The 24,095-nt window shown below is 43.7% G+C and overlaps 1 protein-coding gene across 10 annotated transcripts; it reads right to left on the bottom strand.

The window, feature by feature from the left end:
* Window positions 1-404: 404 nt before the first annotated feature.
* Window positions 405-23,788, bottom strand: LOC106580496 (beta-adducin). 10 transcript variants are annotated; one of them, XM_045703263.1, is made up of 16 exons: window positions 23,350-23,787; window positions 16,835-17,046; window positions 15,862-16,009; window positions 15,419-15,570; window positions 14,921-15,001; window positions 13,854-14,003; window positions 13,124-13,267; window positions 11,841-11,939; window positions 11,231-11,407; window positions 10,595-10,840; window positions 6,092-6,205; window positions 5,876-5,962; window positions 5,670-5,726; window positions 3,210-3,336; window positions 2,352-2,438; window positions 405-1,594 (listed from the first exon to the last, which is right to left on the bottom strand). In XM_045703263.1, the coding sequence occupies exons 2-16, from the start codon at window positions 16,997-16,999 to the stop codon at window positions 1,329-1,331; spliced, it is 2,100 nt and encodes a 699-aa protein (XP_045559219.1). In that variant the 5' UTR covers window positions 17,000-17,046; window positions 23,350-23,787; the 3' UTR covers window positions 405-1,328. The 10 variants fall into 10 exon arrangements, 7 of the variants coding, with proteins under 7 accessions (XP_045559219.1, XP_045559220.1, XP_045559221.1 ...); XM_045703264.1 differs by having other exon boundaries at window positions 2,352-2,435; XR_006760914.1 differs by having other exon boundaries at window positions 1,576-1,594; window positions 2,352-2,435; window positions 5,670-5,752.
* Between the last annotated feature and the right edge of the window lie 307 nt (window positions 23,789-24,095).

Here is a 24,095-nt window from a genome sequence, read left to right as displayed (position 1 = left end):
ACTAAAATGTGAAAATGTAAATGTCCCGCCGCTCTGACCATCTTCTCCAATGGGTTTTGAGCAAGAGGCGAGAAGAGAGAATAAGACTTGAGAGTTTACAATAAAACATTTCCCCATGTCTTTATAAACAAAAACATATCTCACCAAGAAGCATTAACAAAAAAAAATATATATATATATATATATATATATATATATATATATATATATATATATATATATATATATATATATATATATACATATACATATACATATATATATATATATGTCGGCAAACATTAAGAATATTATTTTCCCTAAGTATCAGAACTAGAACTGGACTTTACTGTACCTGACTCATATGATCAAGTAAAGTACAGTTGCTAGGTTAACAAACAAATAACAGATCAAACCAAACTGGATTGAAATCAACTTAATATTTAATGACTGGTACATTTTAACCTTGGAAATTTACACTTTACATTCTAATATGAAATAATACATTAAAAAAAGATATCACACATCAGCATTTAGATAACAGCTACTGATCATAAAAATAATTACAGCTGTAAAGACGTATTTTGTACACATATTTCAAATACAATTTTGGGGATAAGTGGAATGTTTAGTGCCTTTTAGTTGGGCTTCAGTTTGCAACATCAAGAAACAAGTTTATTCCATAATGCGTATATCATATCCTTGCTTGGTATTAGTGCCATTTATAGCTTCCAGTTTAATGTTGGGAATTACATTTTTTAAGTATTTATTTTCTTTTTTCCCCTGCTGTCTATGACTTGAATAGTCTGTTTAAATGGAACAAGACTTCTGCCAAAAAGAGCACATTATTATACCTGCATAATTCTACATGCACTGCACCTGTGCTCGCATTACTGTACATACCTGTGACCTTCATCTGACTATTAAAAACAAATAAATATGACAAGACCAGGGGGTGCCTATGAGGATGCTTCAATGCAACATTGGTTTATATGCATACGTGTCAAGTGCATTACTTCTCATCATAAATAAGGGGTGCATAATTCAGTTGGAGTGTTGTTGATTCTATTTCCTTTTGCATTGTTGTGGATTGTTTCATGATCATTTGTGAGTTGTAGAGAAACAATACTGCAAAAAAAACATAGAATTAGAATTACTTCTAAATCTTATGCGCAAAAACAAGTAATGTTTTAACAAATTGTTTGATAGTATAGATAGAAGCAAGTGGACACAAAGACGTGATGAGAGGGACTGAACCATACATTTAGGAAACTTGAGTGAGTGTGTTTGCCTCTGTGTATGTGGCTAGAAATGGAGTGGTTTGTGTCAGAAGCATTTTACATGTCCCCTCAAGTTTCAGCTTTCTCTTTCTGCTCTTTCTTCTTGCTCTTCTTTAGAAATGAGGGGGCCTTGAACTTCTTTTTCTTCTTAGAGGGGGACTTGGAGGGGGATCCCTCAGGGGTGTTGCTGGGCAGTTTAGCGGGTGGCACAGCTGGGGGTGTAGAAGTGTCGTTGGTAGACAAAGCCTTCATCCCTTTCTCCAGCTCCGCCGTGGTCTGCTTCTCCTCCTCTTCTTTCCCGTTCTGCACTGCCGTAGAGGCTGTCTTAGTCTCATCTTATTGGATAATTGGCGTAAAACAAAACAAAGAAAGAAACACAAACAGATTAAATGACTTTGTTTGTGTTATCTGCATGGAACAGTACACAGCAGACATGTCATTGCAGTTGTGCCCAACATGCTTGGCTTTTGAGAGTGCAACAACTTCTTACAGTTTGTTTCTCAGTACTTACTATTGAAACAATATCTCAGTACCAGAGTGGTGCCCTATGAGTCAGTGTAGACAGAGGAACATAGACAAAGACGAACAGAGAGACCGAAGGAGAGGGGTACATACAGTAGGTGTGGAGACAGATGGCCGTCACAAGACAGCACTGAAATGTGGCACATTTACAAAAACAATAACAACAACAACCACCACCAAACCTCACATCATCAGAACTGAAATCCCATGTTACTCAGACATTGAAATTCTTATATAATATTGTTCTAATTGAGATCCATGCACATAACTCCATGCACATTACTCCATGCATTGATATCAATGCATGTTTCATGCAAAAGTCCAAGTTACACATCTCAATTTAGGGTTGAAATATTTTAGGAAATATTTCATATCACCTATACTGATGCCCACATTCAGTGACTGTCAGCGCAACAGGCATTCTCAATGAGCAGTTGAAGAGGCACATAGTGGAGGCAACAGTACAGGGTCCCGCATATTGTCATGTAGGAATTTGAGCAGTCCTTCTCTCCTGTATGCAAAGCAAGCAGAGACAGCTGAGTGTGTTCAGCACTCCCGGCCGAGTCTCACCTGAGGGTGGAGGATTGCAGGGGTGAGGGTTGTTGGTGGGGGAGGTAGCTGGGGGAGACTCCTTCTCGTTCTCCACCTCATCCCCTACTGACGCACAGACAGACAGACAGACAGACAGACAGACAGACAGACAGACAGACAGACAGACAGACAGACAGACAGACAGACAGACAGACAGACAGACAGACAGACAGACAGACAGACAGACAGACAGACAGACAGACAGACAGACAGACAGACAGACAGACAGACAGACAGACAGACAGACAGACAGACAGACAGACAGACAGACAGACAGACAGACAGACAGACAGAGGAGAACATAGAGAGACAGCCAGTGTGGGGTGAGGAGTACATCGAGCTAATTCTAGCTAGCAATGTGCAAGAGTTGTGAGGCAGAGTTAGGAATGAATTAGGAATAGGTGAAATAAAGAAAGACACATTAACTGTACAGTCTGAGATTACAGTGCTGCAAGTATAGAGAGATAGGAGCAGGTGTAAGTAATTAAGGCAACATTTGGAGAGAGGGATAGTGTAAGCCACATGCAAAGTGTAAGTGAGTGATAGCTTCTGGTACAGATATAGGATCTTAATTTGATCACTCACTTGTTGTTGAGAATTTTCCTGCACTGTGAGCTTGTGAGCTTTGTGATTTACATAAATTCACTGAAAACCCACACTAACACAGTTACATTAACAGTATTGCACATTTCATGTAGCATACTTTTAGCCAGGTAATAACCTAACCACTGATCAACCAACATTATGGACTAAATGTTAAAATTCTATTGCTGAAGGATTATTTTGCTGTGACAATATAGTTCAAATTAAGATCTCTATCTGTAGCAGTGCACTTACCATCTGTGTGACCTTCTGCTTTCCTCTGCACCTCCTTGCGGTACTCCTCCAGCTCCTTGTCTGTCAGCTGGTTAAATGGGTTGGGGGTCTCCGGCTCAAGTTTTGCAAGTTCTACTGGGTCTGGAGACTAGGATGAAAAGGAGAAGGGAAGGATATTATAATTTTTGTGGTTTTGTTCATCATTGTCGACCCAAGGGGTTTCCCCATCTCATTTCAGTTTCAACACCCAAAAAATGACTACCCAGAAAAGATGTAGGTTGCTAAATCTTCCAAGTCTTCTTTGTGTTTGCTTCCAGAAGAGCTCATTGGTTTAATTGTCTTCATGGTTCATGTCTTCTCTGACCATCTTATTTATTTGTTTACCTGTACTTTGTTATTGTTGACTGAGAGCATACATTTTTACAGCAACGTGCAGTTTTTTCTGGACCTGGGGAAGAGCAGCAGGGTGGAAGGTGAGGTGTTGAATGAATGAATGAATGAATGAATGATACAATGAGAAGCAGGGGAGTGGGATGATTAGTGGGGATGGTTAGGGGATCAAAGCAGCTTCTGCAGCTGGGTTAGGAATTTTATTTAACCAAGACAACAGGTTAAACACCACATCTCTTGTGACAAGACCACAGGGCCTCAGTATTTATTTTGTATAATATTTAATTTTAATGGGTTTGGAAACAAATGTAAACAACCACACACATACAGTTGAAGTCGGAAGTTCTCATACACCTTAGCCAAATACATTTAAACTCAGTTTTTCACAATTCCTGACATTGAATCCTAGTAAAACGTCCCTGTCTTAGGTCAGTTAGGATCACCACTTTATTTTAAGAATGTGAAATGTCAGAATAATAGTAGAGAGAATGATTTATTTCAGCTTTTAATTCTTTCATCACATTCCCAGTGCGTCAGAAGTTTACATGCACTCAATTAGTATTTGGTAGCATTGCCTTTAAATTGTTTAACTTGGGTCAAACGTTTCAGGTAGCCTTCCATAAGCTTCCCACAATAAGTTGGGTGAGTTTTGGCCCATTCCTACTGACAGAGCTGGTGTAACTGAGTCAGGTTTGTAGGCCTCCTAGCTCCCACACGCTTTTTTAGTTCTGCCCACACATTTTCTATAGGATTGAGGTCAGGGCTTTGTGATGACCACTCCAATACCTTGACTTTGTTGTCATTAAGCCATTTTGCCACAACTTTGGAAGTATGCTTGGGGTCATTGTCCATTTGGAAGACCCATTTGCGACCAAGCTTTAACTTCCTGACTGATGTCTTGAGATTTTGCTTCAATATGTCCACATAGTTTCCCTCCCTCATAATGCCATCTATTTTGTGAAGTGCACCAGTCCCTCCTGCAGCAAAGCACCCCGACAACATGATGCTGCCACCCCCGTGCTTCACGGTTGGGATGGTGTTCTTCGGCTTGCAAGCCTCCCCCTTTTTCCTCCAAACATAACGATGGTCATTATGGCCAAACAGTTCTATTTTTGTTTCATCAGACCAGAGGATATTTCTCCAAAAAGTACGATCTTTGTCCCCATGTGCAGTTGCAAACTGTAGTCTGGCTTTTTTTATGGCGGATTTGGAGCAGTGGCTTCTTCCTTGCTGAGTGGCCTTTCAGGTTATGTCGATATAGGACTCGTTTTACTGTGGATATAGATACTTTTGTACCCGTTTCCTTCAGCATCTTCACAAGGTCCTTTACTGTTGTTCTGGGATTGATTTGCACTTTTCGCACCAAAGTACATTCATCTCTAGGAGACAGAACGCGTCTCATTCCTGAGCGGTATGATGGCTGCGTGGTCCCATGGTGTTGATACTTGCATACTATTGTTTGTACAGATGAACGTGGTACCTTCAGGCGTTTGGAAATTGCTCCGAAGGATGAACCAGACTTGTGGAGGTCTACAGTTTTTTTTCTGAGGTCTTGGCTGATTTCTTTTGATTTTCCAATGATGTCAAGCAAAGAGGCACTGAGTTTGAAGATAGGCCTTGAAATACATCCACAGGTACACATCCAATCGACTCAAATGATGTCAGTTAGCCTATCAGAATCTTCTAAAGCCATGACATTATTTTCTGGAATTTTCCAAGCTGTTTAAAGGCACAGTCAACTTCATGTATGTAAACTTCTGACCCACTGGAATTGTGATACAGTGAATTAAAAGTGAAATAATCTGTCTGTAAACAATTGTTGGAAAAATGACTAGTGTCATGCACAAAGTAGATGTCCTAACCGACTTGCCAAAACTATAGTCTGTTAACAAGAAATTTGTGGAGTGGTTGAAAAATGAGTTTTAATGACTCCAACCTAAGTGTATGTAAACTTCCGACTTCAACTGTACTTCTACACATATACAGTACATACTGTACATATACACACAGCAACAGCACAGCCTCCATAGAATTCATTACATAACAATAATAATAATAATAATAATAATAATAATATAGAGCTCTCTTTACTTGCACACAATATACTGTAGCTTGGTCGCCGGGCCCTGCCCCCAAAGGTCCAGCACCCTGAAGGCCCCAACCCAACACAGGGCCTCAGTTTAACGTGAAAGACAGAAATACAGTACATCAAATTAAAACGTAAAAAACGAGCATTTACACATTCTCCTGCACTAGCCATTAACCACAGCACTGTAGGCCTAGTACTTGATCCTTACCGGAAGACTATCATCCGTTATGACACCGGCTAGTACTTGGGACTGGGGTCCTGCTGTTTTCATGTCCTGCCGGTTCTGCTGCCTGATCTGGAGATAAACAACATCAACAACAACAACAACCCGAAAGGCTGAAAACCCAAAACCAAACCATGCGATCCCTGTGGTATATCCATACTGTGACATTGTGGCTTACTGAGAGCATTAAGGCAGAAGTACCTTATTTCGTGTTTCCAGCACCTCTTGAGGGTTGGTAAAAAGAGGAACAAACTGATTTGAGTTCTCAATCTTGATGGCTCCACTACCTTGTTGCATCTCCTCTGTCTTCAGCCACTAAGGAAGGGGAGATGACAGTTTTACAGGTCAGGAGTTCTGCAGCATTACCCATTCCATAAACATCCCATAAACATCCCATAAACATTGCTTCAAATGCTTTTCCTCCATCAACACATTTGTGCTTTCAATTACAATTTTCTTTGACATTTCTCTTAAAGTTTCTCTTATACGAGAGAGAGAGAATGGCATTTGACTGGGCAGTGTCTTTCTTGAAGGACATCCTCCTGATATTCTATTGTATATAAACAACCTTGGCTGTTTGACTCTAAAAATCATAGCCATCTTTTTAAACCATTATTTGAATACAGTGTTGTTGTTGTTGTCATTCTTTATGCAGTGTTATTATTATCACACGTGTTCTCAGACAGATGGACAGAAACATCACTGTCGTGCCTTTCCTTTCCACCACCAGAGGGCAGACTCAGCACTGCAGTAATCAACACCAGCACTGGGCTTTCCCCTGCAATGCAGAGGACAAGAGAAAGAGAGCGGGAAGTACAGGGGAGGAGAGAGAGAGGGAGAGAGAGAAAGGGGAGAGCTAGTCTCCTTCCCCTGCCTGATGTATGAGGGTCTCTGCCTGCCTGGTATTGTTCTGTCTGAAAGGACTCCATTGGTGGAGCTCTCTGTAGCCATCTCTTTCCTGAAGTATTATAGCAAACAACCTGTTTTTAAATAACTCTCCTTTTCATGCACACATGAATTAGTGACACATGCATAGCTTTTAATAGCTGTTAAAGGCTACATCTGTTATTCATATTCCTTTGTGGAAATGCTAATATAATAGATCTTTGAAATAAAAACAACAATGTAAATCTGTTAGATTACACTGAACAAAAATCTAAAAGCAACATGCAACAATTTCAAAGATTTCACTGAGTTACAGTTCCTATAAGGAAATCAGTCAGTTCAAATAAATTCATTAGGTCCTAGTCTATGAATTTCACATGACTGGGAATACAGCTATGCATCTGTTGGTCACAGATACCCCCCCAAAAATGTTAGGGGTGTGGATCAGAAAAACAGTCAGTATCTGGTGTAACCACCATTTGCCTTATGCATCTCCTTCGCATAACGTTGATCAGGCTGTTGATTGTGGCCTGTGGAATGTTGTCCCACTGTCGTACACGTCGATCCAGAGCATTTCAAACATGCTCAATGGGTGACATGTCTGTGAGTATGCAGACCATGGAAGAACTGGACATTTTAAGCTTCCGGGAATTGTGTACAGATCCTTGCAACATGGATCCATGCATTATCAAGCTGAAAAATGAGGTGATGGCAGTGGATGAATGGCACGACAATGGGCCTCAGGATCTCGCCATGGCATCTCTGTGCATTCAAATTGCCATCGATAAAATGCAATTGCATTCGTTGTCCGTAGCTTAGGCCTGCCCATACCATAACCCCACCACCACCATGGGGTACTCTGTTCACAACATTGACATCAGCAAACCCTTCGCCCACATGACACCATACATGCTGTCTGCCATCTGGCTGGTGCAGTTGAAACTGGGATTAATCTGTGAAGAGTACATTTCTCCAGCCTGCCAATGCCCATCGAAGGTGAGGATTTGTCCACTGAAATCGGTTACGACGCCGAACTACAGTCAGGTCAAGACCCTAGTGAGGACGATGAGCACATGCAGATATGCTTCCCTGAGGCGGTTTCTGACAGTTTGTGCAGAAATTATTTGGTTGTGCAAACCCACAGTTTCATCAGCTGTCCGGGTGGTTGGTCTCAGACAATACCGCAGGTGAAGAAGCTGGAATTGGAGGTCCTGGATTGGCGTGGTTACATGTGGTCTGCGGTTGCGAGGGCGGTTGGACGTACTGCCAAACGACATTGGTGGCGGCTTATGATAGTTAAATTAACATTAAATTCTCTGGCAAAAGCTCTGGTGGTGACCTAACAAAATAGAGAAATAAACCGTCTCTCTCAGGTCAGGGCGTGACAGTACCCCCCCCCCAAAGGTGCAGACTCCCGGCCGCAAACCTGAACCTATAGGGGAGGGTCCAGGTGGGCATCTACCCATGGTGGCGGCTCCGGTTCGGGGTGTAGCCCCTGCTCCGCCCACTGATCCCTCCGCTTTCGTGCCACCGGACAGTGGATCGGAGGAGGAGGAACCGGACCGTAGATCATCGCTGGAGGCTCTGTACTGCAGGCCGCCGCCGGAGGCTCTGGGCTGCAGACCGCCGCCGGAGGTTCCGGACTGTAGGCCGTCTCAGGAGGTTCCGGACCGGGGACCGTCGCTGCAGGCTCCATGCCATGGATCATCACTGCAGGCTCCGCGCCATGGATCACCACTGGAGGCTTTGTGCCATGGATCATCCCTACAGGCTCCGGACCATGGATCATCCCTACAGGCTTCTTGTCATGGATCATCACTACAGGCTCCGGGCCATGGATCATCACTGGAGGCTTCGGACCATGGATCATCACTGAAGGCTTCTTACGTGGAGCCGGAACAGGTCTCACCGGACTGGGGAGACGCACTGGAGACCGGGTGCACAGAGCAGGCACAGGGTATACTGGGCCGTGGAGGCGCACTGGAGGTCTGGAGCTTAGGGCTGGCACAACCCGTCCTGGCTAGATGCTTACTTTAGTCCGGCAAGGGCGGGGCGCTGGCACAGGACGAACTGGGCTGTGCAGGCGCACTTGCGACACAGTGCGTAGAACTGTGTTTTTGGGGGGGATGCCTCTCGGGCTTCCGTCGTTGTGCTAGCTCCTCGTAATGTCGCCGTTCCGCTTTCGCTGCCTCAATCTCCTCTTTAGGACGGCGATACTCCCCAGCCTGACTCCAGGGTCCTTTCCTGTCCAGAATCTCTTCCCATGTCCACTGGTCCATACCACGCTGCTTGGTCTTATTGTGGTGGGATCTTCTGTGACGATCGTCGTAATGAGTAGAGCAAGGTGCAGCGTGGTACGTGTTCATATTTCTATTTTTTATTAAACTCAGAACAAACAAAGGAAAAACAAATGTCACGTTCTGCAGGCTTACTGAGCTGTACAAAAACAAGATCCCACACTGAAGAAGGGAAAAAGGGCTGCCTAAGTATGATTCCCAATCAGAGACAAGGATAGACAGATGCCTCTGATTGGAAATCATACTAAGCCAATCAAAGAAAAAGACAACATAGAAATATAACACATAGACTGCCCACCCCACACCCTGACCTAACAAAATAGAGAAATAAACCATCTCTCTCAGGTCAGGGCGTGACAGGTGGGCACTCCTGCAGTCAGCATGCCAATTGCACGCTCCCTCAAAATTTAAGACATCTGTGGCATTGTGTTGTGTGACAAAACAAAACATTTTAGAGTGGCCTTTTATTGTCCCTAGCACAAGGTGCACCTGTGTAATGATCATGCTGTTTAATCAGCTTCTTGATATGCCACACCTGTCAGGGGGATGGATTATCTTGGCAAAGAAGAAATGCTCACTAAGAGGGACATAAACTAATTTGTGTACAAAATAAGCATTTTGTACGTATGGAAAATGTCTGGGATCTTTCATTTTATTTATACATGTTGTGTTTATGTTTTTGTTCAGTGTAGTTTCCATACCAGTTAGCATAAATGTTGGAATGAACATTGATTTGACAACAGAGATTGAGAATGGGCACAAAGGAGGTAGTGGTACTAGTCTATGTATTACCTCCTAGGCTCCTCCCCAGTCCCCCTCTGAAACTAAGTAAGAAAGAAAGCCTTGTCCAAGCTAGACCGGCCCATAGGGCAGTAGCCTATCTCCTGTTTCTGTATTGAGAGGCAGCTTGATGTGCAAGTACACCCCTGGACAGGCCGCTAGTCCCCCACTCTACTAAGGCCCTCCTTACTGTGATGTACTGGTGGCCAGGGCTGGCCTAGCTCTCAGGTACTTACTGTGGTGTGCTGGTGTCCAGGGCTTGTCTAGCTCTCAGGAACTTACTGTGGTGTGCTGGTGTCCGGGGCTTGTCTAGCTCTCAGGTACTTACTGTGGTGTGCTGGTGTCCAGGGCTTGTCTAGCTCTCATGTACTTACTGTGGTGTGCTGGTGTCCAGGGCTTGTCTAGCTCTCAGGTACTTACTGTGGTGTGCTGGTGTCCAGGGCTTGTCTAGCTCTCAGGTACTTACTGTGGTGTGCTGGTGTCCGGGGCTTGTCTAGCTCTCAGGTACTTACTGTGGTGTGCTGGTGTCCGGGGCTTGTCTAGCTCTCAGGTACTTACTGTGGTGTGCTGGTGTCCGGGGCTTGTCTAGCTCTCAGGTACTTACTGTGGTGTGCTGGTGTCCCGGGCTTGTCTAGCTCTCAGGTACTTACTGTGGTGTGCTGGTGTCCGGGGCTTGTCTAGCTCTCAGGTATTTACTGTGGTGTGCTGGTGTCCGGGGCTTGTCTAGCTCTCAGGTACTTACTGTGGTGTGCTGGTGTCCGGGGCTGGCTTGGTCCTGGTTTACCCTCAGGTAGGAGTTGGGGGTGTTGAGCCAGCGTGTCTTCGCCTGTTGCTGCCGCTGGGCGTAGGGGTGCAGGCGGGGTAACGGGTGCACCCCCTCCTCCTCAAACTGGAAGGAGTGGACTGTGGCGGGTACCTCCACCTCTCTCCGTGTCCGAGAGCGCTCCAGCAGCACGGGGCAGCGGTAGGCGTAGCCGGTACGGTAACCCTGGAGGGTGGGGAGAGGGAGGTTTATGTGTAATGTCCCCTGTCATGTCCAGTACTGTGTGGCTGACTGATGTATTGTCAATGTCCAATGTCCAGGGGTACAAGTGATCCATATGATCCACACCCTGAAGTTTAAAGTAGGTTAGACCTGTGTCTGGACCACTGCTATTTTCAGCATTTTCTAAGTACTGTTTATGGTGGATGTTAATTCATTAAGGTAGGGGGTGAGAATATCTATTTTAGTGCACGTCCTAAAGAACATTATACCTGCCCTATTCATAATGACTGTCCCCATTACACTACTTTGAGAATATTTGCAGCATTGTAAATCATTCCACTACATTGAGAATGCTTGCAGCATTGTACATTTGGTTATGTGTTGTGATCTCACCAGGTTGTCCAGGGTCCTCATGAGAGCCTCAAACTCGTGCTCCCCGAGTCGACTCTTGGTCAGGGGGCCGAAGGTAGACCCGGCCCAGCCCACGGTGCCTGCAGAAATGGGTTTGTGGATGGAGCGGTCCAGCATGATCAGGTTCTGCTCCCCTCCAGCGCTGCACAATGCTGACACCTGTCAGCATATCACAAGATTGCAGCAGTGTGTTATGCCTTGGGTTTGACACGCGGTACAGTTACAGTACTGCACATACGACAGTCAAAGTACAAGGGTACTAAGGCAAGGACAAGCATTCAGACGTGAAACTGCCAAAGCTGTTCATGTGAATGCTATCACTCTCTCTCTTACACATATACACAAAGTCAACGAGCTAACATTCTGGCAGTCCTCTCTCTCTCTCTCTCTCTCTCTCTCTCTCTCTCTCTGTATCTTGCTCTCTCTCGCTCTTTAGCTCTCTTTGTCTCTCTCTCTCGTGCACACACACAGTCACTGAGCTATGAGTGTGGGAGTTCTCTCACTCTCTCTCAATGGGGCAGTCAGAGTTGTGCCCCAAGCCTTTGGCAGCATGGAGCAGGCTGGATGGATGTCAGTATGTGTGTCTCTGTACCTGGATCTGACAGGCAGCCTGGATGTGGTAGATGGTGTAGAAAGCCTCTTCCACTGACTCCCCCAGGGCCACGATACCATGGTTTCGAAGCACCAGCACCTAGGAATAAAGATAGACTTCAGCAAGTGAAAAAACACTTATAGTGTAACCCTCTTTTACCTCAGAGTACATATAGTCCTGGCCAAAAGTTTTGAGAATGACACAAATATTAATTTTCACAAAGTCTGCTGCAGTTTGTATTATGGAAATTTGCATATACTCCAGAATGTTATGAAGAGTGATCAGATGAATTGCAATTAATTGCAAAGTCCCTCTTTGCCATGCAAATGAACTGAATCCCCCAAAAATATTTCCACTGCATTTCAGCCCTGCCACAAAAGGACCAGCTGACATCATGTCAGTGATTCTCTCGTTAACACAGGTGTGAGTGCTGACGAGGACAAGGCTGGAGATCACTCTGTCATGCTGATTGAGTTCGAATAACAGACTGGAAGCTTCAAAAGGAGGGTGGTGCTTGGAATCATTGTTCTTCCTCTGTCAACCATGGTTATCTGCAAGGAAACATGTGCCGTCATCATTGCTTTGCACAAAAAGGGCTTCACAGGCAAGGATATTGCTGCCAGTAAGATTGCACCTAAATCAACCATTTATCGGATCATCAAGAACTTCAAGGAGAGCGGTTCAATTGTTGTGAATAAGGCTTCAGGGCGCCCAAAAAAGTCCAGCAAGCGCAAGTCTTCTAAAGTTGATTCAGCTGCGGGATCGGGGCACCACCAGTAAAGAGCTTGCTCAGGAAGGGCAGCAGGCAGGTGTGAGTGCATCTGCATGCACAGTGTGGCGAATACTTTTGGAGGATGGCCTGGTGTCAAGAAGGGCAGCAAAGAAGCCACTTCTCTCCAGGAAAAACATCAGGGACAGACTGATATTCTGCAAAAGGTACAGGGATTGGACTGCTGAGGACTGGGGTAAAGTCATTTTCTTTGATGAATCCCCTTTACGATTGTTTGGGGCATCTGGAAAAAAGCTTGTCCGGAGAAGACAAGGTGAGCGCTACCATCAGTCCTGTGTCATGCCAACAGTAAAGCATCGTGAGATCATTCATGTGTGGGGTTGCTTCTTCGACCCTGTCATCGCAATTCTTATGGTTTCACAAAAAATATTGTGAATTGAACTTGTGTTTTCCCTATTATTGGAGATATTTGTCTCAAGCAGCAAATGAGCAGTATGAGAACTAAATTACAAGCACGTCCCATTAACCCCTTGTTCTGCCGTAATGTCCTCACCTTACAGGTGGGCCCCAGGCTCTTCTGGAGCTCCACTCTGTCCTCCTCGTTCTCCATCAACCTGTTGTAGTCGTAGTACGCTACCTCACCCACCAGCAAAGCCTCATGGGACAACGGCAGGAGGCCACACTTCATGGCTGACACCTGCACACACAGACAACTATAAGTCACATTCTGTAGGATTTAGCAGGGTTTTTCATGACAAGTTTTGTCATCGGCGCCTAATCTTATATTGTCATCTAATACATTGTTATATTATACCTATTATTATTGTACATTTTAGTCATTTATCCAGAGCGACTTACAGTAGTGAGTGGATACATTTTTTGTACTTGTCCCCCCGTGGGAATTGAACCCACAACCCTTGTGTTGCAAGTTCCATGCTCTACCAACTGAGCCACACCTCCAAATCTCAAGTGCAGGAGTACTACTACCGTGTGAGTCCTAGGACTCCACTCCATTAGAAAAATACATTCTAAACTAATTACAAATGTGCAACAATGATTGTTGTGAGTGTGCCATGTTTGTCCCTCTGTCTGTGTGCCCTGTCCCCCTGGCAGTGCCCCAGCCCCAGTGTGTGTGTGTGTGTGTGTGTGTGTGTGTGTGTGTGTGTGTGTGTGTGTGTGTGTGTGTGTGTGTGTGTGTGTGTGTGTGTGTGTGTGTGTGTGTGTGTGTGTGTGTGTGTGTGTGTGTGTGTGTGTGTGTGTGTGTGTGTGTGTGTGTGACTCACAGCGGTAGTGGCGGGGGTGTGGAGATGCATCAGACAGCGTACGTCTGGCCGGGTGGAGTAAATGGCTGAGTGAAGGCTGAAGGAACCCAGGTCTACCCCCAAGGGGGTGCTGCCCCTCTCCACCACCTCCCCCAGGATGTTCACCTTCACCTGGGAGGAGACAACAACGCATCAACACCACCAGCAGCAGCACTGAGGTCAGTTCTATTTGGTTTTTACACTTGTTTGGATACTTAGTTGTTCCTGACAAAACTAGCACCTGTATATATTTATGTAATGCCTATTACTGTCCAATTACAGTGCATATTACCATTTTTATTATAATGTAAAGCAAACCAAAAAAGGTCGCTTGATGAAGACATTCTGTTACTGAGGTGAGCAAAAGCATTATTTAATAAGTTGACTGAATAATTAGTACTTATCTGTGTCAACCAGAAACAAATCAGCTTATGTTTTATCATACAATATCAAATATGGTTCAGGGTTAACAAGCAGCACACTTATCACAGAATATTTGTTTTCCAATGAAGTGGACATCATTAGTTTTCCTTGTGACTGTGGCACATCGTTAGCACAGTTAGAACAATGAGACAGATATTTCACCAGTGGTATAAATGTGAAGCATCCGGTTGGTGTTTCCACTCACCACCAAATATGGTTATGAGAGGAAGCCCAGTGGCCGGCAGTGGGAGAAGATGGAGCGAGACGGATATTGGCAGACATTCTGCTAATTTTCTCATTGATGAAACATTTGATCTCTATACAATTTCCTGTTTCCAAAACTATCTGTAACAGAGTGGACTGTGTTTTGTAGACTTTACTCTTTGCCAAAGCTTTAAAAAATGGCATTGTTTACAAGGAGTGCAAGGGCAAATTGAGTTATTGTACACACACACTTCACAGAGTAGGTGTTCCCTAATGGAAATATGCAAATAAATGCTTGAACGCTCTGCCCACCTCCTTGCTTGTTCTGCCCACTATGATTCATTTGCTCCCATTGGAAACGACAGACTCTGGTCTATCTTGGGTTAGCTATAAAAAATCTTCGACATCAGTAGTGAACTCACCAGGCTAGAGGCAGTGACCTCACCATAGGCCAAGCCATTGGGCGGAACCAGGAAGTGCTCCTGTTCCTTACTGACACGCAGCTGACAGGAGACAACACACACACACACACACACACAACTCTGTCAGATATCAAACTTTACAAACAGAGAAGGGGATAGAGATAAGGAAGGGATGGGTAGAAAAACAAACAGAGAGAGAATGTGGCCAAATGTAAAAATAGAAAGCACAAAGAGAGAGAGAAAGTTAAGGAGTGACAAAAAAGCTGTGATGTCCTTTCAAAATGAGTTTCATAAGTGCATAGTCAAGTATCTGCTTCAAATGTTCAAAACCTGCATACAATTTTACCCTCATGGATATTGTAATGGTAATTATGTTACTAAAACCATCTCTTTTGACAGTAGTGATTTTTTGCATTGTCAAAATAGGGATCTAAAAGAACAAAGCAAAAGAATGAAAGACAGACCAAAAGAGTGTTTCAGCCAGGCAGGTCTACTCACGGTGAGGCAGGTGTGGCTGAGCTGGGCCCAGCCGTAGAGGTCCAGAAGGCGGTGGACACTGGCCAGTTTACAGCGCATCAGCCTCTCTCCCTTCACCATGCTGCTGGGCTCCGAGCCATGCAGGTCATTGATGGGCGTCACCATCGTCATGCCTACACAGGGAAAGAATGAAAGTAGAGAGGAGTTAATAGCAGATCAGAGAACATTATCTTGTGTGTTTGTTTGTTAATCTTTTGGTCAGGTGATTTACTTGTCTGTGTCTTGGTGTTAGACGTGTATTAGACGTGTATTTGAACCTGTACATCTGTGAATATGTTTGTTTATGCGTGCGTGTTTATTTCTGAGTGTGTGTGTGTGTGTGTGTGTGTGTGTGTGTGTGTGTGTGTGTGTGTGTGTGTGTGTGTGTGTGTGTGTGTGTGTGTGTGTGTGTACCTACACATTACCTGTACTGGAGGGGGAGGTAGATAAGGCGGCAGGGGAGCCTTGAGAGGCCATGTAGTCAGCTATCTGCCTCAGAGCCCAGAGGTTAGAGCTGCTGCCTCCCTTCTTCATCTGTTCCTGGATCAGAACATCCAGCTCCTCCCGGAAAGACTACACACACACACACACACACGACACACACACACAGACGGACACACACACACACACACACACACACACACACACACACACACACACACACACACACACACACACACACACACACACGGACACACAGACATATACACGGACACACATACACATACACCCAGCACGCACGCAGCACGCACGCAGCATGCACACGCACATGAACACACACAGAACAAGCTATTAACATGGTAGTTAAAATACACCCACAATTAGCCTGAGAGCTAAAACACTCAGAACGGTGCAGGCTAGTTGCTTGATTATTAGAAATTGGTGTGCTAGATTATGGTTGGAGTGAAAAGCTACAGGACGGTAGCTCTCCAGGAACAGGGTTGGAGAGCCCTAACATAGACTGACCAGGTGAATCCAGGTGAAAGCTATGATCCCTTATTGATGTCACTTGTTAAATCCACTTCAATCAGTGTAGATGAAGGGGAGGAGACAAGTTAAAGAAGGATTGTTAAGCATTGAGACAACAGAGACATGTATTGTGTGTGTGTGCCATTCAGAGGGTGAATGGGCAAGACAAAAGATTTAAGTGTCTTGAACTGGTTATGGTAGTAAGTGCCAGGCGTACTGTTTTGTGTCAAGAACTGTAACGCTGCTGATACACACAGGTCCCTGTGTGTATCAAGAGGGTCTCTTTTAAGACTCTTGAAAAGTCTCCCACACACATACAGTATGTGTATATACACACACAGAGAGACACAGACGTGTTTGCACACTCACACATAGACCCAAGCCAACTGGACGCACACACAAGAACATACACACAGTGAGTGTACTCACCGGGCTCTGCAGGAGGCTGGAGACCCGTTTCTTGTGTTGGGGCTCAGAGGAGCCGGGTGTGGAGTGTTGTGGAGACACCAGGGCCTCGGGGACCCTATCACTAGGGGCCCCATCAATGGGGCTCCACTGCACAGGCGTGCCCTTAGGGTTGGGCGAGGTGCTCATCTTCTACTGCTCACAAGGGGGTGCCACAGGACGATGAGTGGGAAGAGCTGGGGAGAGAGGAGAGGGAAAATAAAATGAATTGCAGTTTCAAAGAGATACATTTAGCTTTTTGTGAAGAACTTAATTTAATGCAAAATGCAATGCACAATTAATACAGTGCATGCATATATTGTAATACATTTTATTTTAATGTCGTCTAAGCTGCTGTAGTTACCAATCATTAGCCTTAAAGATGGAGTCTGCAGTAGGGGGAAACAGCGCCACTGGCCCCCACCACTGTTGTCATTGATTTTGTTGCCTAGCTGAGGATCGTCCGGCAGCATGGTAAAACAACATTGCAGTACATATTCTGCTCTTCTATCGTGCGTGCAATGATGTCAGAGGGGAAAAAACTGTGTTCGTTGTTTGCTGTAAATTTGTTGTTTTAATATCACAAACGGATGGCTGTTTCACCATTAAGGATTCCAGCTTTAAACGTCAACATAGACACAAACACAGAAGCCTTCCTCCCACCCCACACTAGGGATGAGCTATTCCACAGAGTAAAGCCTGTGTGTGCCATAGGCTAGCGGAACCAGTGGGGAGTGGAGAAATGCAGCATTAGCAGTAAGAGCTCAGACAGCAGCATTACAACGCCTGCCAGCAGGAAGTCCACTCAATCATAGATGACCAGTAATTGGAGAACCAGTAAAGAATTACCGGAAAGGTTTTCAAAAAGAGCCAACCAACCTTCACCCAGTAAACACACACACTTACAAGCACTCACGCACACACACACACACACACACACACACACACACACACACACACACACACACACACACACACACACACACACACACACACACACACACACACACACACACACATTTCTGCTAAAAGCAGATTAGACCTTTAACACGTCACACCCTCTCTCCTGTGCTGACACAAATTTAAAACTGAACTGCTCAGATTAGCCACATATAGCTCACAACATCACATAAAAATATTCTGCCCTGGTAGTGTAAACATCTGAAGAACAGGCAAACATAGTGATGAAATATACAATTAGCCTACACCAACTGCAGGGACATCAGTGATGGTAAATGTATAGTTAACCAAACTAATGTAGAGTATGTTCGTTTACAAATTACAAAAATACAAATTACATAAATTAATATTTTGTTTGAACTATCCCTTTTAATATTAAATTGTGAATTTCAGGATGTACTTTGAGTTGGTATGGTTTCCTAAGCTCGTAAACAGTTTTTAACCATAATCTGTAAACATTCAAGTATCTAAATGCACTCCTAACTCCTCCTCTAATGCATTTACTCTACCCCCAAACACTTACAACCAAGTCACTCCTACCTACCAGGCCTATACTTCTATGAACCACAGTGGAGGACAGATAATAATATGGATAAACTGCTGCCCACCTTTCATTGAAATTATTTTATTCTGTGGTGGTACAAACTGGAATCCGGTTCATTCCTAGGGTCCTGCCTTTCTAGGAAGTTATTCCAAGCCACTGTGCTTCTACATCTGCATTGCTTGCTCGTTGGGGTTTTAGGACAGGTATCTGTATAAGCACATTGTGACAACTACTGATGTAAAAATGGCTTTATAAAATAAATGTGATTGATTGAAATTGTATTGAATGTGCCTTGGTACACAGACACCAACACCAAGCTACTATTTTCTGGTTCTTACATTCACAATATCACAGCAAAAGCACAATTATGTGAACTGTATCACCACATTCAGGTGGATTTGTCACCTGTTTTAATGTAGGCTACTTATTTACTTACCTAAGCTTTACATCCATTCCTATTTCTGTCTTGATATAAACAGTCTCCATTCTGCTGCCTCTGCCCTGGTAGGTCCCAGTTCATGCTGGGATGAGTGTCTGCAAACCAAATGGCACCATATTCCCTATATAGTGCACTACAGTTGACCAGGGCCCATAAGGCTATACCATATAGGGAAAAGGGTGCCATTTGGCACACAGCCTGTGAGTGTGTCAAAACTGTCTGGTTCTTTGTGTGAGAGTCACTACAAGTGGGCACAGCTGCTGAGAGGAGAGTAGCAGATAGAGAGCAGCTCTCTCTCTCTCCAGGGAGGACTATAATGACTAGGATGTCACAGAGGTCGGGCTTTAGTAGTCTATACCCATTTCTACCTCCTTCTCCTTCCCCACTATTAGAGCACAACATTGCATTAGTGAAAACCAAGACCGTTCTCAGGGCAGGCCTGGTTGTAGCTAGATATGTTCAAGTCGCGTCAGGAACAATTTTAACATTTTACCTAACCCTAACCTAATTCTCCTAACCTGCCACGCTAATCCTCCTAACCTGCCACGCTAATCCTCCTAACCTGCCACGTAAATTTTCCTAACCTGCTACGAAAGTCTCTTCTGCTAGTCAAAACCGGTAGACCTGCCCTGAGAGCAGTGAGAGTATCCATGAATTCGATACTGCTATTAGAGCTGGGCAAGCCTCTTCACCTGAGCTCCAAGAAAACCCAGAGGAAAGAGAGGGGAGCTCTGACAGGCGAACCCTATGCCCTCAGTTCACTCACCTCCCATTGCTGCTGTTTATGGTGAGCCTCTCTGCCAGTCCAAATTATGAGCTGGACATGTGGAAACCACATTCAATGTCCATATGCATTACATGCTAATGTTCCTGATATGGCAGCCGAGTCTTTCTCCTGACTGAGAGCATGAGATGCAGTTAGAGGAACTAGGGGGTGAATAGGAGTATAATGAGGGCTCCCACGTGGCACAGCGGTCTAAGGCACTGCATCGCAGTGCTAGAGGCGTCCCTACAGACCCTGGTTCGAATCCAGGCTGTATTACAGCCGGTTGTGATTGGGAGTCCCATAGGGTGGTGCAAAATTGTCCAGCATCGTTAGGGTTTGGCCGGTGTAGGCCGTCATTGTAAATAAGAATTCGTTCTTAACTAACGTGCCTATTTAAATAAAGGTTAAATAAAAAAATAAACACAAGTAATCCCAAATTGATTTCTCTGGCCAGGCTTTCATTAGGTTAATGAGGGAAATTGCAGTTAATGGACACAAACTAATTATGTACCTACTTTGGAAAAAGTCAGCATTGATTCTGTCTTGTTTACCCATGCTAACCCGCTTTTAACTCAGCAGTTGTCACACCTAACTAATTTAAAATAAGCTATATTGGTGAACATTATCTTCGTCATTGGAACTTTAGATCTAAACACCCTCTCATTTCAAGTTCTAAAAATAGCAGGAAACTCAGTCTTAATATCTTCCTGCATATTTATGGACATAATGAGGTAATGCAATTTGGACTATTCATTTATTAAAGATTATCAGATTTTTAAAATCAAAGTCCCTCTTGGGCAGTAATGGGAGGGCAGTTAACATTTTAAATGAACCCTTGTATAATATCAGTAGTCTCTTCTTCTGTGCACTGGTCCTCATGATTTATTCAGATCATTTAATAGCATGGGTGTGTTGTTAAAGGAACAGACGCACAGGAAAGACAAAGAGACACATTAATTTGTGATCGGACTGATAATACATTATATAACATGATCGTGACCAGGGGTAAATGGTTTCATGTTCTGCTGTATAAGCTGCATTCAATAATCTTTCATTGGATAGAATCTGTCCAAACACCACCATCTAGACACGCAAAACATGCCCCAGGATTGGAGCAGGCCTATTCTGAAAGGATGCTATGGTTTTCGTTTATAGTTATCGACAATGACGTCAATAAACTGAACATAATAAATTATGGCTGGGCAGACTTCTGATCCTTTGGCTGTCACGCATTATCTAGGTGAGAACAACACATCGTATGAAGGAAGTTAACTGGAATGAAATACGAAATTGTAATCTTCACAACAATAGAAACGTCAATGAGAAATAGATAAGCGGCTTGAAAGTTCCACTGATGAACTGTGATCTTGAGAATGCATTTTCATCATGATATTTTCTCTCCAGACAGCAATGTATCCCCTCTCCTCCCCTCCAGCATCCCTCTCACTTCCTCTTCAACCATTAGGTGGGTTGAAGAGGAAGTAGTGTTTTCTCCGAAAAGTACGATCTTTGTCCCTGTGTGCAGTTGCAAACCGTAGTCTGGCTTATTTTATGGCGGTTTTGGAGCAGCGGCTTCTTCCTTGCTGAGCGGCCTTTCAGGTTATGTTGATATAGGACTCGTTTTACTGTGGATATAGATACTTTTGTACCTGTTTCCTCCAGCATCTTCACAAGGTCCTTTGCTGTAGTTCTGGGATTGATTTGCACTTTTCGCACCAAAGTACATTCATCTCTAGGAGACAGAATGCGTCTCCTTCCTGAGCGGTATGACGGCTGCATGGTCCCATGGTGTTTATACTTGCGTATTATTGTTTGTACAGATGAACATGGTACCTTCAGGCGTTTGGAAATTGCTCCCAAGGATGAACCAGACTTGTGGAGGTCTACAATTTTTTGTCTGAGGTCTTGGCTGATTTCTTTTCATTTTCCCATGATGTCAAGCAAAGAGGCACTGAGTTTGACAGTAGGCCTTGAAATACATCCTCAGGTACACCTCCAATTGACTCAAATTATGTAAATTAGTCAATTATCAGAAGCTTCTAAAGCCATGACATAATTTTCTGGAATTTTCCAAGCTGTTTAAAGGCACAGTCAACTTAGTGTATGTAAACTTCTGACCCACTGGAATTGTGATAGAGTGAAATAATAAGTGAAGTGAAATAATCTGTCTGTAAACAATTGTTGGAAAAATTACTTGTGTCATGCACAAAGTATCTTTCCTAACCGACTTGCCAAAACTATAGTTTGTTAACAAGAAATTTGTGGAGTTTGAAAAACGAGTTTTAATGACTCCAACCTAGGTGTATGTAAACTTCCGACTTCAACAGTATATATTAAGAAACATAGTTTTTTCTGTCAGAAAATAGACATTTCCATTAAAGGAGGTATTTTCTCCCAAGTTACCCTAACGATGATGTGATTTACGGAGAATATTTTTTTTTAATGAAATGTATGCATTCACTACTGTAAGTCGCTCTGGATAAGAGCGTCTGCTAAATTACTAAAATGTAAAATGTATAATAGCTGATTCAAGCAATTGCTAATTATAAGATATGCTTGATGAACATAAACATGCATGAAGCCACTTGACTAGGATGACTAAAGCTTCTATTCAACACAATTTTCCATCCATTCAAAACAATGCTTTTGGGGTGGTAAATTACGATTCAAATGTCTCCTGAAAAAAAATAGGCCAAGCCTTCCTATTTTGTTCAGTTCCTTCATGACAGCATCCCTGCATCCCTCATGGTGCCGCCGCCCCATGGCCCCTGAATGGCTGCCTAGCAACCAGACGAGCAGCGCTGCAACATCAGCACCAAGGTAGCACCCACTGCGCGACTGATTTTTCAGCCCTGCCTGGCAGCTTGGTTGAAGATGACAAAGGTTACGACAACGGTATTCTAATATCCCATGACTCTTTGCAACAATGGGTCCAGCTATGCTAGTTAGCAACAGCGCTGGTCCCAGATTTGTGACGGTCATCATTGTCTTAACCTGTAGAGTTTCGACCTAGCCTGGTAGGCAGATCTAAACTAATGGCCATGCACACGTAATATGCCAAGCTATAGAGCAGGAGCCTGTTATGGGGGGTACCCAGACGGTACGTGTGAGGCGGAGGGGGCCACTTCTGTTCATCACGAATCCATTATAGCCTGCCTATCTATAGAAACCCCAATCTGCATAATTAAAAGCGAGTAACCAATCAAAAAAATAAATAATAATGCATCCATGCAAGACGGTCCTTCTGGTGATATAATCCAAATCATATTATGCGATTTAACGTTTGAAAATAAGAGCACTGTGCCGCGCATATCAGAAAATACAAACAAAACCATGTAATTCGTATAGAGCCAAGAGAAACGTATTTCTTCTATCGAAATAAATACACATGATAGAATTCTGATTAATAATGCCTATAAACCGTAAGACTGCCTCCATGTTTGCTGCCGCAAAACAGCTTGCTGGTGATGATTAGCAGACCAATAAAAATTTATAGGCTGCAAAGTTGTGAGGAAACGGTGAAGCAGCTACCTCTTAGAATTAGATTATTATAGGGAATTATAAATGTTATTACTTTACGGTTAGAAACGATTTTATTTTCAACATCTGATACTGGTCATTGTCAAATTAATGTTATGGCATGCATCACACTACTAGCAAAGGACCAATGGACTACATTTCAATGGTGTATCGCCCAATGGATGGTCACGAATATGTTGATAGCTTTAATGACAAAAAACGAATTTACATAAAATAAAAAACTTCTGATAGCTGGTTATGTCTGTTCTTACCTCAGTGCATTCTCTGCGGATTTTCTTTTGTGGATGCGCGTCACACCCTCTGCCTTAGGACTTAAAACCCAAACAACAGAATCTGCTATAATTAAAATGCAACGATGTTTATAGCCCTAGGTTATTCCGTTGTCTTCCTATACCGCGGCCGCCTGCTGTATATCCCCGCTGTTTTTCATCGTTGAGTGCGCCTGGCCCAGCCCATTGCCACGCCTGCCCACACTCCAACACCCTGACCGCTTATGGGTCTTCTGCACGATTCCGACACCACCTGCACTCCCCAAAATTCGACAGCAATTCATTTTTCTGTAAGATTGAATAGCACTTAGGCACATTGTTTTCTTTGTGTGGTAATTTTCCACTTGGAATTTAATGCAAATGTACTGCACACCCGCATGGTGTTATTGTTTTATTTTTGTCCTATGGCAACCTGGAATTGTAATATTGCAAAAACATTGACGCTGTGACCACGAATTACAAACTGGCGCCACCTTGTGATCAAAATAAGGACTCCAAGGAAACAAAATGCACAACAAACAAAGCCCCATTACCCTTCACAGGCATGGCATGAAAGTGTAAAACTATCGGCCTGTGGTCAATATTCAAGATGATTAAATGTTAGTTAAATTACATTTAGAAGTGCATTTATTTTACATTGAGTGTTTGGTAGGTAAGTAATGGTATACATGTAATGTTTTGCATGGACATACAGTGCATTCAAATATTCATACTCCTTGACTTACTCC

The sequence above is a fragment of the Salmo salar genome, chromosome ssa20 (genome assembly GCF_905237065.1).
Source record: "Salmo salar chromosome ssa20, Ssal_v3.1, whole genome shotgun sequence".
Taxonomy (NCBI): domain Eukaryota; kingdom Metazoa; phylum Chordata; class Actinopteri; order Salmoniformes; family Salmonidae; genus Salmo; species Salmo salar.
Note: the sequence above shows the minus strand (reverse complement) of the source record. Positions and strands in the feature narration are given on the sequence as shown.

Coding starts and splice junctions, on each gene's coding strand:
- LOC106580496 (XM_045703263.1), bottom strand. CDS start 16,999: ATGAGCACCTCGCCCAACCCTAAGGGCACGCCTGTGCAGTGGAGCCCC. Junction 14,004..14,920: donor AGGTCACTGCCTCTAGCCTG/GTGAGTTCACTA, acceptor GTCTCCTCCCAG/GTGAAGGTGAACATCCTGGG. Junction 5,963..6,091: donor TGCTGGAAACACGAAATAAG/GTACTTCTGCCT, acceptor GTTTATCTCCAG/ATCAGGCAGCAGAACCGGCA.